The following is a 12,558-nucleotide window of genomic DNA, read 5'->3' as shown; positions in this document are numbered from 1 at the left end:
AATAATACCTGTAAAATGATAAAGCTCAAAGTTCACTGCCAGGCGTTATATTTTCTTTAATAGAATTCCTCTTTCAAAGCCTACAACGAACGGCCGGTTTGGACTACAACCCTCCATTTCCTGCTTTAATGACGTCAGTAAACCGGTCTTTGACTAAACTCCGCCCACAGGAATACATCAGTCACCAGCTTTGGCTCAAACAGCTCTGCTTAAGCTAAGCTGCTATCGAATCACAACACACTAAACAAACTACACAATCAGAACTCGTTACGTATTTCTGAAGGAGGGACTTCAAAGAACAAGGAAGCTGTTTTGAGGACAGTGAAAACAGCGCTATACAGATAAGTAAATTGTGTGAAAAATACCTCGTTTTTTGCTCACTATAAACACAATCAAAGCTTCAAAAACACAGAAAGAACGGGAGCTCTAAATAAATAAATAAAAAACACACACAAAAAACTAATAATTATAGTCAGGGTTCCCACACCTTAGGTAACTTCAAATTCAAGGACCTCTTAAGGACTTTCCAGGACTTTTAAAGATACATTGTTACAGTTCCCTTTCGAGGGAACTCACGCTGCATCACTGTGGTGACACTTTGGGGACGCGTCCAGGGGTAAGTGCGTCTGAATGTGTATATCAAATTCAACCAATGGCGAGGCTTCACGACAAAGCAAGGGTGACACAGGAGCCAGGAAGTATATCACTCTCTGAAATATTGCCAAAGACGGCGTTACAGGGACCAAGAAGTATGGCAAGGGAGACGCAGCGTCTCGTTCCCTTCTCAGGGAACAACAGTTACATACCTTCTCTGAGACGTTTTCATTTGTCAAACACAACTATGCAAAAAAGCATTTTGGTATGAATCAACATTTGCATACAGAAGATATAAGCATTTAAAGTGAACAGTTTAGCACGTGTGCTTAAAAGGCTAGAAATTGTATTATCTTACACTACATAGGGAATAATATGGATTTTTTCCAGAAAACTTCTTGCATAAAATAGATTCAAGCACTTTCAATGACCTGTATCTATGTTTGTATACTTTCAAAAACATCACAGGGCCTTGAATTTTTTCCCACAGATTCACAAACTTTCAAGGATTTCAAGGACCCGTGGGAACCCTGTACAGTGTATATACCAAATTCAGGTAATACATTTGAGTACACATTGTGCGATTTTTAAAGTCCTAAAGACTGTAGGATATAATCCTAGTAAGACCTTTGGATAAAAGCCAGGACAATGTGCTACATTACTAGACTTTTACGTCAGATTGTACACAAATGGTCTAAATTTAGCTATGGTTGAATTTCTGACAGATCTTGACAAAATTCACTGCAAAAGAAATGTACACTTAGGTGTTCAAAGACTGCCCTACTATAAAGAATCTGAAACAATCAAAAATGTATAAGATAAAAAACAGTGCCTATGCGTTAAGCCGGCCTTAGATGCGTTGAGTCAAAAACATGCGATTTTTGCTCTCTCGCACACAAAGACAGAAATTATCTCTTTTTCTGCTCAGCGGGAAAATCCACTTATTCATTACCATGGCAACGACAAGAATGGAAAAAGATGCCCATGATGTCTAAAAAGAAAAATGGCCTGTCAAAAGTCTGCCATTTCGTATCCTACACAAGGCTCAGACGTCCACTGTTACTTTGTCTCATACAGACAGGTTAATTTTGGCATTACACGTGTGATTACAATACATTTGTGCAAGTATCAGTGATTATACACACACATGGCTTTGTATACAATCATAACGTACAAACAATGCTCTTCCATATAGTTCTAGCCTATCGTAAACTATATTATTAAACTATTTCTAAATAAAACAGGAGATTCATTGAGAAAATTTGGTTTTATGTATCAGGCAACTGAATGTAAATTGAAACTGTAAGGACGATTATAAAAAAAACAGATGTTACAATAAAGCCTGGTGGTTGGAGGGGAAGGAAGATATTACAAAAAGATTGTGAGGACCATTATTTTTTCCTTTGCTAATATACCTTATATATCAATGCTATCTTATGGCAATTCATACGTATTTTACGAGGTGGCCAATTCGTATTAATTTGTACGATCACATTCATAATTGTTTTTTAAATTGGCTTTGCCCCATGACGTTGGGGTAAAGGGCGAGGCTTTGTTATTGTTTTTTTATGAAAATCGTATGCTTTGGCACAATTGACTTCATACGAATTCATATGAATTAGCAAACTCGTGGATTTATTGCATAAAAAAATAAACAGATCACTACACTGCACATCAAAACTTGAACTATTTTTTTGACTTAACACAAGGACCCTAAAAACACTGAAAAAAACAAGGAGATGTGACGTAATGACCAAAAAAGATGTCATGCACACAATTCTGATTTTACGTTTAAACACGGCTTAGGACTGTGCCCGAAAACATGGGCGACCTCCTTACACAGAACATTATGACATGTATCTCTCTTTCTCTGAGCACCTCTTGCTGGATTTGTCTTGTTCTGTCACAGTCTCCCACCTCTTTTTCTGGGTGGTGATGGGGCAGAACAGTATTGACAGCTCCTTCATGGTCCACCGGTCCAGACTGAGTGCTCTCCTCCCCTCATCACCCACTTCCACAGGCCAGAGGAGGGTTGTCATAGAAACAGCCCTTCTGAGGTGGTAAGAACCGAACCGAGTATGTGTGCACCTCTTCCTTTGTGTCACTCTGCAGGTTGGCCCACTGAAAAATTGGGTCACCACCGAACAGCCCTTAGTCTTCCATGAACATTTGTCTTTACAGAGAGAGCAAGTGTGGCATGCCAGGATGTAGACATATAAACAAAAGGCCAACAAACTAGATAGTGACATTTTCTAAAGGAAAAGTCAGCATTACTTGCTTGTTCAAAATTCCCTGTTATGTTGGTTGTATTCTGGTTTACCAGGGTTTTGCTATGTTGTACTAAGGGATTCTTAGTGATAGTTAGTGTATTGCTAAGATGTTCTGGAAGGTTTCAATTTCCCAGGGCATCGCTTTGTATTAGCTTTAATGTTTTAAGGAGGTTGTTAGCCCATTTCTGTGTGGTTGCTATGGTGTTCTGGGTGGTTGCCAGGGCATCACTGTGCTATAATCTTCTAAGGATGTTGTTAGCCCATTTCTGTGGGGTTGCTATGGTGTTCTGGGTGGTTGCCAGGGCATCACTGTGCTATAATCTTCTAAGGATGTTGTTAGCCCATTTCTGTGGGGTTGCTAGGGTGTTCTGGGTGCATGGTTGCCAGGGTATCACTGTGCCATAATCTTCTAAGGATGTTGTTAGCCCATTTCTGTGTGGTTGCCAGGGTATCACTGTGCTATAATCTTCTAAGGATGTTGTTAGCCCATTTCTATGGGGTTGCTAGGGGGTTCTGGGTGGTTGCCAGGCCATCAATGTGCTATAATCTTCTAAGGATGTTGTTAGCCCATTTCTATGGGGTTGCTAGGGTGTTCTGGGTGGTTGCCAGGGTATCACTGTGCTATAATCTTCAAGGAAGTTGTTAGCCCATTTCTGTGTGGTTGCTAGGGTGATCTGGGTGATTGCCAGGGCATCAGTGTGCTATAATCTTCTAAAGAGGTTGTTAGCCCAGCTCTGTGGGGTTGCCAGGGTATCACTGTGCTATAATCTTCTAAAGAGGTTGTTAGCCCATCTCTGTGTGGTTGCTAGGGTGTTCTGGGTGGTTGCCAGGGCATCAATGTGCTATAATCTTCTAAAGAGGTTGTTAGCCCATTTCTGTGTGGTTGCCAGGGTATCACTGTGCTATAATCTTCTCAAGAGGTTGTTAGCCCATCTCTGTGTAGTTGCTAGGGTGTTCTGGGTGATTGCCAGGCCATCACTGTGCTATAATCTTCTAAGGATGTTGTTAGCCCATTTCTGTGTGGTTGCTAGGGTGTTCTGGGTGGTTGTCAGACCATCGCTGTGCTATAATCTTCTAAGGATGTTGTTAGCCAATTTCTGTGTGGTTGCTAGGGTGTTCTGGGTGGTTGCCAGGGTATCACTGTGCTATAATCTTCTAAGGATGTTGTTATCCCATTTCTATGGGGTTGCTAGGGGGTTCTGGGTGGTTGCCAGGCCATCACTGTTCTATAATCTTCTAAGGATGTTGTTAGCACATCTCTGTGTGGTTGCTAGGGTGTTCTGGGTGGTTGCCAGGGTATCACTGTGCTATAATCTTCTAAGGATGTTGTTAGCCAATTTCTATGGGGTTGCTAGGGGGTTCTGGGTGGTTGCCAGGCCATCACTGTGCTATAATCTTCTAAGGATGTTGTTAGCCCATTTCTATGGGGTTGCTAGGGTGTTCTGGGTGATTGCCAGGGCATCAGTGTGCTATAATCTTCTAAGGATGTTGTTAGCCAATTTCTGTGGGGTTGCTAGGGTGTTCTGGGTGGTTGCCAGGGCATCACTGTGCTATAATCTTCTAAGGATGTTGTTAGCCCATTTCTGTGGGGTTGCTATGGTGTTCTGGGTGGTTGCCAGGGCATCACTGTGCTATAATCTTCTAAGGATGTTGTTAGCCAATTTCTGTGGGGTTGCTAGGGTGTTCTGGGTGGTTGCCAGGGCATCACTGTGCTATAATCTTCTAAGGATGTTGTTAGCCCATTTCTGTGGGGTTGCTAGGGTGTTCTGGGTGGTTGCCAGGGCATCATTGTACTATAATCTTCTAAAGAGGTTGTTAGCCCATTTCTGTGTGGTTGCCAGGGTATCACTGTGCTATAATCTTCTAAAGAGGTTGTTAGCCCATCTCTGTGTGGTTGCTAGGGTGTTCTGGGTGGTTGCCAGGGCATCACTGTGCTATAATCTTCTAAGGATGTTGTTAGCCCATTTCTGTGGGGTTGCTAGGGTGTTCTGGGTGGTTGCCAGGGCATCATTGTACTATAATCTTCTAAGGAGGTTGTTAGTCCAGCTCTGTGTGGTTGCTAGGGTGTTCTGGGTGGTTGCCAGGGCATCACTGTGATATAATCTTCTAAGGATGTTGTTAGCCCATTTCTGTGGGGTTGCTAGGGTGTTCTGGGTGGTTGTCAGGGCATCATTGTACTATAATGTTCTAAGGAGGTTGTTAGCCCAGCTCTGTGGGGTTGCTAGGGTGTTCTTGGTGATTGCCAGGGCATCATTGTGCTATAATATTTTAAGGACGTTGTTAGCGCATTTATGTTTGATTGCTATTGCATTCTGGGTGGTTGTCAGGGCATCACTGTGCTATAATGTTTTAAGAAGATTATTAGCCCATTTCTGTGTTGTTTCTTGTGTGTTCTGGATGGTTGCTTACTGGCAAAAGTCCCACCCCTAAACCTCTAAGTATTTTGGTCTCTTTATTAATGCAACTTTCTTGCAGTTTTGTTCATGTGCGCCTGTTAAATAAACATCACAAACGGAAGTAAGCATAAAGTATTGCATAAAAGTCTGCTCTCGACTCATAAAGTTGGCAGAGAAACTGCGAAATTAATAGCTTGTGTACATTTACAGGTTCTGCAGACATGAGAAGAGATACAACAGTATAGTTTAAGACAGATTTCTCGCCCGCTTTTACATGACTAGACATACTATAGGCGTCACTGTCTGTGAGAAACCTGACAAATTTCCAAATCTTGTGTAAACCCTTTTGTGTGCCTAGCCAGTTTATTGATTTGCATATAAATGCATGAAAACAAGTTTCTATAATAAGCAAATTTTCAACCATTTTATTTTCTGCAAGAACTGAAAAACACTAATATTAAAAAGGGAGTTAATCTACATTAATCTGAAAAAGTGTATTTTCATACTCTTTCTTGCTCTAGTCACATAAAATTGGCATCAAAGTCATGCACAAACACACACACAGTCTAAAATACACCACCAACACGACTGTGGCTATCGGCGAGGCGAGCCACCCAGACGCTCCATTACCAGATGATAAATGCCTTTCCGCTTTCCCGTTAAACATCTCTCTATTGTCTTTATGATTATGGCTGCGCAGATAACAGCAATATTTCTGTTCATTGGCTTTCCTCTGCTTACTGCTGGTGTGGTCATTAATATTGTCAGGAAGGCTGATAGTGACCCCGGTGTCATTTATCAAACCGAAAACACAGTAATCATATGCACATACGACCGGAGCATTAATATCAATATAGCCACAATAACTGACAGCAGAGGAAAGCCAACATCTTCAGCTCACCTTGAGATTTATCTATCTGACGAACTGCATGTATGACCACACATTCTGCTGTATGCCCTTACTGTACACATAAATTCATAGAAGGAACGGACAGGCCGGATTATTTTTTTAGACAATCCATCAATCAATCCATCCGCCTTGACAGGTGGGTAAGCAACGTTTGCATAATTTGTTAAAATTAATCATCTACCTAATTAATAGTGGGAACAGAGGACAAGCAACCAAATACATATTACCCGTAAACAGACAGCTTGTGATGTGGGTTGATTTATAGCAAACAACCATTCACGTAACCATTCAAGTGGCAGAAAGTTGACATAACTTATAAAATCAAGTTGAAATTGTTGAACTTCATTTTTTAAGTTAAAGTAACATAAACATAGATGTTGATTTGACGAAAAATGCTGCATATTTTTTACAGTGTGGTCATCAATTCGCCTAGTTTTAAAATCAACAGTGGTCATTAAAAAAACTCCCTAAATAGGCCATTCCACCGAATCGGTGCCATTTGCATGTTGGAACTAATCACAATTGAAGTTCATTTTGTATCTTTTTTAAAACTAAATCTAATAACACACATATTTTAATATTCAAAATGATTATTGGTCAATCTCAGGTAACTAGTTTATTTTTTAACATGGTTTCTTAGGCCTAGTCCATACGGACACGGGTATTTTTATAACCAAAGTTTTTTCTCCAAAAAATCCCGTCCACACATGCTCGGTTTAAAAGAAATCTCTGTCCTCATGAAAAAGCAAAAACACGCTAACAAGCGCTGTCAAGAGCATGCCACACCAGCAGGCGGCGATATAACCCAAATTGAGTCTACACGACAACACTGCAACCGGCGTTTCTTAAAATCCTCACCCTGGCAGGGGTTTTCAAAAATGTTCAGTTTCAGTGCCCCGATGCTGCATTTTCGTGTAGACGAACCGCGTAAAAAAATTCACGGTTATAATAATACACATGTCCGTGTGGACTAGGCCTTAATGGAGGATGGAAGCAATTTGGTGACAGGACTGAAAGTAACAGGACTGCGTTTTAAGCATAGACTTGGCAAATACATGAAATACAGCTGCATTACATGTGTGCTAATTGCATGAAGACAGACACCGAGCAAATTCTAGTGAAATAAACCGATAACATCAAAGAAATAATATAGGTAACAGGACTGAACATTAAGATTGACATTCACAATCACAGCACCAATATCATAAAATATAAAAAAAGTGACTTTTGATCTTCACATGGCCTTCAGAAGATCCAGATGATGTCACTTTCTGTCTCTTGAAAATGTGACTTGTGAAATATTCTTATAGATTTTCAGAGGGGAGAACGTGTTGTGTAACAGGACTGTGTGAAATCCTGGGGACATGACTAAAATGTGCATTTTATTTAAAATATTATGACTTTTTCAATGGTAAAAAAACATTAAAAGCAAAGATGGGATATGGACCCACAAAAAAATGCAAAAAAAAGATATTTAAAGAATTTTATGCTTCATATTTAAAGGTCAAGTATTGAGATAGAGATGGCAGGGACGGATAAAAATGTGTTTTTTTCATTGTTCTATGTAGTTTTTATTAATGTTTTAAATTATATAGTTTGGTGTTAGATTAACATGCAGGACATTTTGCTTAATAATAAAATCTATTTTAGAGTTTCATTTTCTATACACATGTCCTGGGGACAGAAATGGCACCAATTTGGAGGAATGGCCCAAATATTATTTGCTAGACGCTGTTATAAAAATTGTCCTAATGTGTACCATTAGGTACAGATATGTATACATTTTGTACAAATTTACCTTTAAAGTTCCTAATATGTAACTCTGATGTACTAATATGGATTATTTAGGTGCAAAGCTATACTTTTTGAAAGGATATTGCCACAGTGACAGCTGGGGTTATATATTTTAACCATGTCTTTTTTGACAGGGAAGCAAAAAAAATCATTACTAGTATCCAAGTAACACATTTCCTTTGTAACCCAATGAAACCACTCTTACATTAGGGTTCGAATCCCTTGTATAGACGGTTTCAGAAGTAACAACATAAACAAATGGCTTTCGCGAAACAAACGTAACTTCCGGTAAACTCAGCAAATAATCAATAACAAGAAAGTCCTTTAAGAGTAGTTTATTCCTGATAGCAGCAAGCAAAATAAACAACACGTAGATTACCTTAGTTCAAATCATAGCTAAAGCGTATCAAAAACTACACTCAAGCCCCATTCGGACAGGATTAGTTTTACAGGGGGACCTCTGAGAAAATCATGCTTCTCAGAGGTCCTCTGTGTTTTTAATACCATCCGAATCGGCCATGTCTGTGTTTTTCTCTAATGACCTCCGTAAAAATTCCAGAGCAATTTACCAATTTGTTTTTTGCCAAACTTAGAGGTCCTCTGAGAAATTTAATCCCATCCAGATGCAAATGTCATTTTTGCCCGCAATATCTTTTGAAAATGCGATCTTGTCGTGTTTTGGCCAACGTGATCTGTCGTAAAGTCTTACTAACGTGCGTATATTTTCACATTCATTCAGGTATGGATTTTTTTTACATTCAGCGAAATAAAATAATTAAATCAAAACGAGCTGAAACCCAAACACTGTGAAGACTGGCTCAATAAGGTAAACTCAACCATATTTTGTTCAACTCCGGAATGGTAATGTTAATTAATAAAGATAATAAATTGTTATTAATCAAATTTCTTCATTTCTTTGGGCGTATTATAAGCAGCCAGTTATATAAAACACGTAGGCTACTTTAGTAGGATTTGTAGAAGTTATTTTGATGTTAAATTATATATGGTATACAATGTTAAAATTAAATTAATAAATTACATGTTCTGTAATAATTTTATATTTAAAGCAAAATATCAAAAATTACAAACACGCGTATCCAGAGCATGTGATCTTCTGCAATGTCCAAACGCATAAAGCAAACACTCCCATCTCTGGAATAGCCTAATAATTGTAATCCGGTCCAAATCGGTGCATAAAATCACAGACGTCGTGGGGGACATGTTGAATCTCAAACGTCGTTTGGAAAACTAATCCCGTCCGAACAGTGCTTTAGCTAACGTTACTGTGTAAAATGTGTATTATATAATGTATAATGTATTCCATCAAATAGCGGTAATCCATAATCGCAGTCTTCCCTCGACTAACCAAAACTTTGTTATTTTCGACGAGGTATTTGTTCAAGAATTCAGTTTAGCCACTAATCAGACCATTAAACAAACAGAGACAGGAAGTAAAGTTCTGCTCAGACGCGTAATCACTTCAACGCACGTGTGTCCGATGAAACAGTCTATATGCGCTGCAAGTCGCTTCGGATAAAAGCTTCTTCCAAATTGAGACTGTGTGCAAAAAAAGGTGAGGAAGGCACAAAACATCTGCCTCTTCAGTCATTTGAGGTTTCATGATGTTTCTGGACAGGCCTAAAAATAGAAATTAATCATCTTGTCATTGCAGTGTCAAGACCAAACCTCTGGGAGAACAGAGAAGGTACCTCACTAATTCAATTCGTTGCCCATGTCAAAGTAGATCTCAGTCAAAAACATATACATCCAGTGTTCAACAATTCCCCATCTTTCCAATGACCTTGGATAGAGGACATCCCATAAACACACACATGAACAAGGTGCACCTACAACACTTTATCAACTAAAAATACTATTAACAGCTGCAATCCCATAATGCACCGGGCTGGAATTAAACCTGTGTTATCAAGCTGATCTCTCCCTGTCCATTCATCCCTTCACCAAAGCCATTCACAGTTTCTCTCCCTAAAGCCTGAAGTGATTGCTCCGGTATTGACCATACCTGACACAGCGCGAATCAGGGGAAGGTTAGATGCCTAGTGCTGCTTCTACATGTGTACTTTCAAGGGCAAGCAACAATAGGTGTCCATCAGCAAACCAGCAAGCTGGGACATAGTGACGTGACGGTTCCCATCAGTGTGAAGCAGGGCTGCTTACATGCAGTGGGCTAATTACAAAGCACAGACCCCTGAGACACCGACAAACACAATACATGATTTACCGCAATCTACCGCATTTCAACAAGTGCTGTGAAATTCCTATTGATGTGTTGAACATATTGGATTGCGTACTGGATGACAAACACCAACAAGCAATTTGTTAACAAACGAATCGTGTCGCATTCACGTCACGTCACCAGGCACGGCCCTATCTCTGCAGAAGATCGTAAACTCGTTCACATTCACAGATGTCACATAATGTGTTTCTTACGTGCACTGAATAGCAGGGTTTCGGTGACCCTGGTATCACATTTGTTTGACTTTGATGTGAACGACATCAGCCGTCGATGACTGTGTGTGCATTCGAAATGATGGTGGTGGCACTCAGGAGCACATGAAAACTGCTCAAAGTCACATGAATGAAGACAGGAGAGACATCTAAAAATACTTAAGCGTAATGAGAACTCTTCAATGTAATCATAAAACAGCTATTAGTTTGCATAGAGAACACAAAAATAGATCAAGGCAATCATGGTAAAAGGACATCACACAACCACGCAAAAAAGGTCATTATTTGATAGCCCTCATGTGATTGATCTTTTTTTCGTGAAATACTAAAAGTGAGAAACGTTAGTGACTCAGTCCCCATTCACATTATTTATAAGATTAGTCTCTCACTTTAAAATTACTTCTGGGTGGCATAGAAGAAATATAGGTTTTTTTACTCTTTAATGAGGGTTTTTTTCCACAGCTAGAAATAAATAACCGGCCAGAATCTCTCTAAGCCTTTGACAGCTTATGTAAAAAGGCTAAATGGTGAAGCCAGATGAATGAAAATCAAAAACAATGTCAACCGAAACTGCAATGCAGTGAAGCAGTAAGCTGAGGATCAACATCCATTACTGAACATTTTCTTTGGCTTGACAACACTGCACCATAAGACTATGATAACAATACAGAAGAAAAAAACTGTTAAAGGACACAACCACCTCTACTTAATAATACATTTAAGAATAGTCATCATAATTTTGCAGGTCTGAATATAATAAATAAACTGGAGTGGAAAATTTTGAGATTTGTAAGATCATGTACACCAAAATGGAGTCACTACGCCCCCTGCTGGTTGATTTTAATAATACCACTTTGGTCATAGTTAAACTATTACACCTAACTTTTATAGGTTTATATAAATGTATACGTTTATAAATGGCGTTGCGTCCATCAACACGAAATGAAAACAGTAATTGTTAACAATCCTTAAGGGAACGTTTGAGATCTAACGTTAGTAAGAAATGTTTCAAGAAATACAGATCAGATTTGATAGGCCTAACTTACTATTCCAAATAATTTAAAATAAAAGTTTACTGCGCAGTTTGTCTACATATGTGAATAGTATTCAAGATATTTACATTTCAATCGTGTTAGTGGCCGCCATCTTGGTCATCACTTAAAATTGAAGTTTATAAAGTCTGACATTATTTACTCACCCTGGTCGTTCAAACTTATATAGCACGACTTATATGAGCTATGTATAAAGTCTGCTGAAGCCATACGATGTGTTTGTTTAAGCAACAAACTCCCTCATAACTTTCCCATTGTGCCGTTAACTGTAATGATAACCGAGTCAGTGAGCGCGCGGGAATCGTATCCGTTAGAATCGTTTGTGTCTAAACGGTTCCTATAAAGAATCGCAGCAGTTCTCGTTATTAAAGCCTACTTGATGAGATAATTTTAAGTATAAATGAATTAATCTTCGGTCTGTACACATATAAACATTTAGGAGACACTCTTATACAAAGCAACTTGTGGGAAAAAACAAAGCAATTTATTATAAGCAAAATTGAGAAGTGCTAAGATACTAAGCAAAAAGAACACCTAAAAATATAGAAATAATTTTTACAAATTAATACAGAGTCAGTGAACATTCATATGTTTTTGTCAAGTGTTTATTAAAAATATGGCTGACCAATGGTTTTCAAGTATTTTGTTAAGTACTTCTTCATTTAACATTTAATTAACCTATTCAGAGAAAAACAAAACAAAAAAAAGTTATTTTTTTAAAAGTACAAATATCTAAAAATTGTCAAATTAAGATGCATTTTGATGAGCAAAATGACTTAAGGAAATAAGTCTAGTTTAAAGACAAAAAATATCAAAATGAAGTGAATTTGTGCGTAAAATATGCAAAACAAATCAGCCAATGGAGTAAGAAAAAACTTTTTCTTAAACACGTAATTCAAGAAATTTCTCACTTTATTGGCAGATTTTTTTCTTGTTTTAAGCAAAAGATTGAGTTAAAATTGATATTTTGTTGTCGAAAAACTAGACTTGTTTTCTTAATTAATTTTGCTCATTAAGAATGCATCTCGATTTAAGAATTTTTAGATATTTTTACTTAAAACAAGACAAAAAAT

The 12,558-nt window shown here is 38.4% G+C and overlaps 1 protein-coding gene across 2 annotated transcripts in view; it reads right to left on the bottom strand.

Moving 5' to 3' along the window:
* The window catches only part of erich2 (glutamate-rich 2), a 59,378-nt gene extending 47,598 nt beyond the window's left edge, over positions 1-11,780 (bottom strand). The window contains exon 1 of one of the 2 annotated variants that reach the window (XM_073870685.1): positions 11,632-11,780. In XM_073870685.1, coding sequence (XP_073726786.1) covers positions 11,632-11,695 — 64 coding nt within the window. In that variant the 5' untranslated portion in view covers positions 11,696-11,780. The remainder of the gene's footprint in view (positions 1-11,631) is intronic. The other variant, XM_055213194.2, reaches the window with a different exon arrangement.
* Between the last annotated feature and the right edge of the window lie 778 nt (positions 11,781-12,558).

The sequence above is a fragment of the Misgurnus anguillicaudatus genome, chromosome 8, assembly GCF_027580225.2.
Source record: "Misgurnus anguillicaudatus chromosome 8, ASM2758022v2, whole genome shotgun sequence".
Taxonomy (NCBI): domain Eukaryota; kingdom Metazoa; phylum Chordata; class Actinopteri; order Cypriniformes; family Cobitidae; genus Misgurnus; species Misgurnus anguillicaudatus.
Note: the sequence above shows the minus strand (reverse complement) of the source record. Positions and strands in the feature narration are given on the sequence as shown.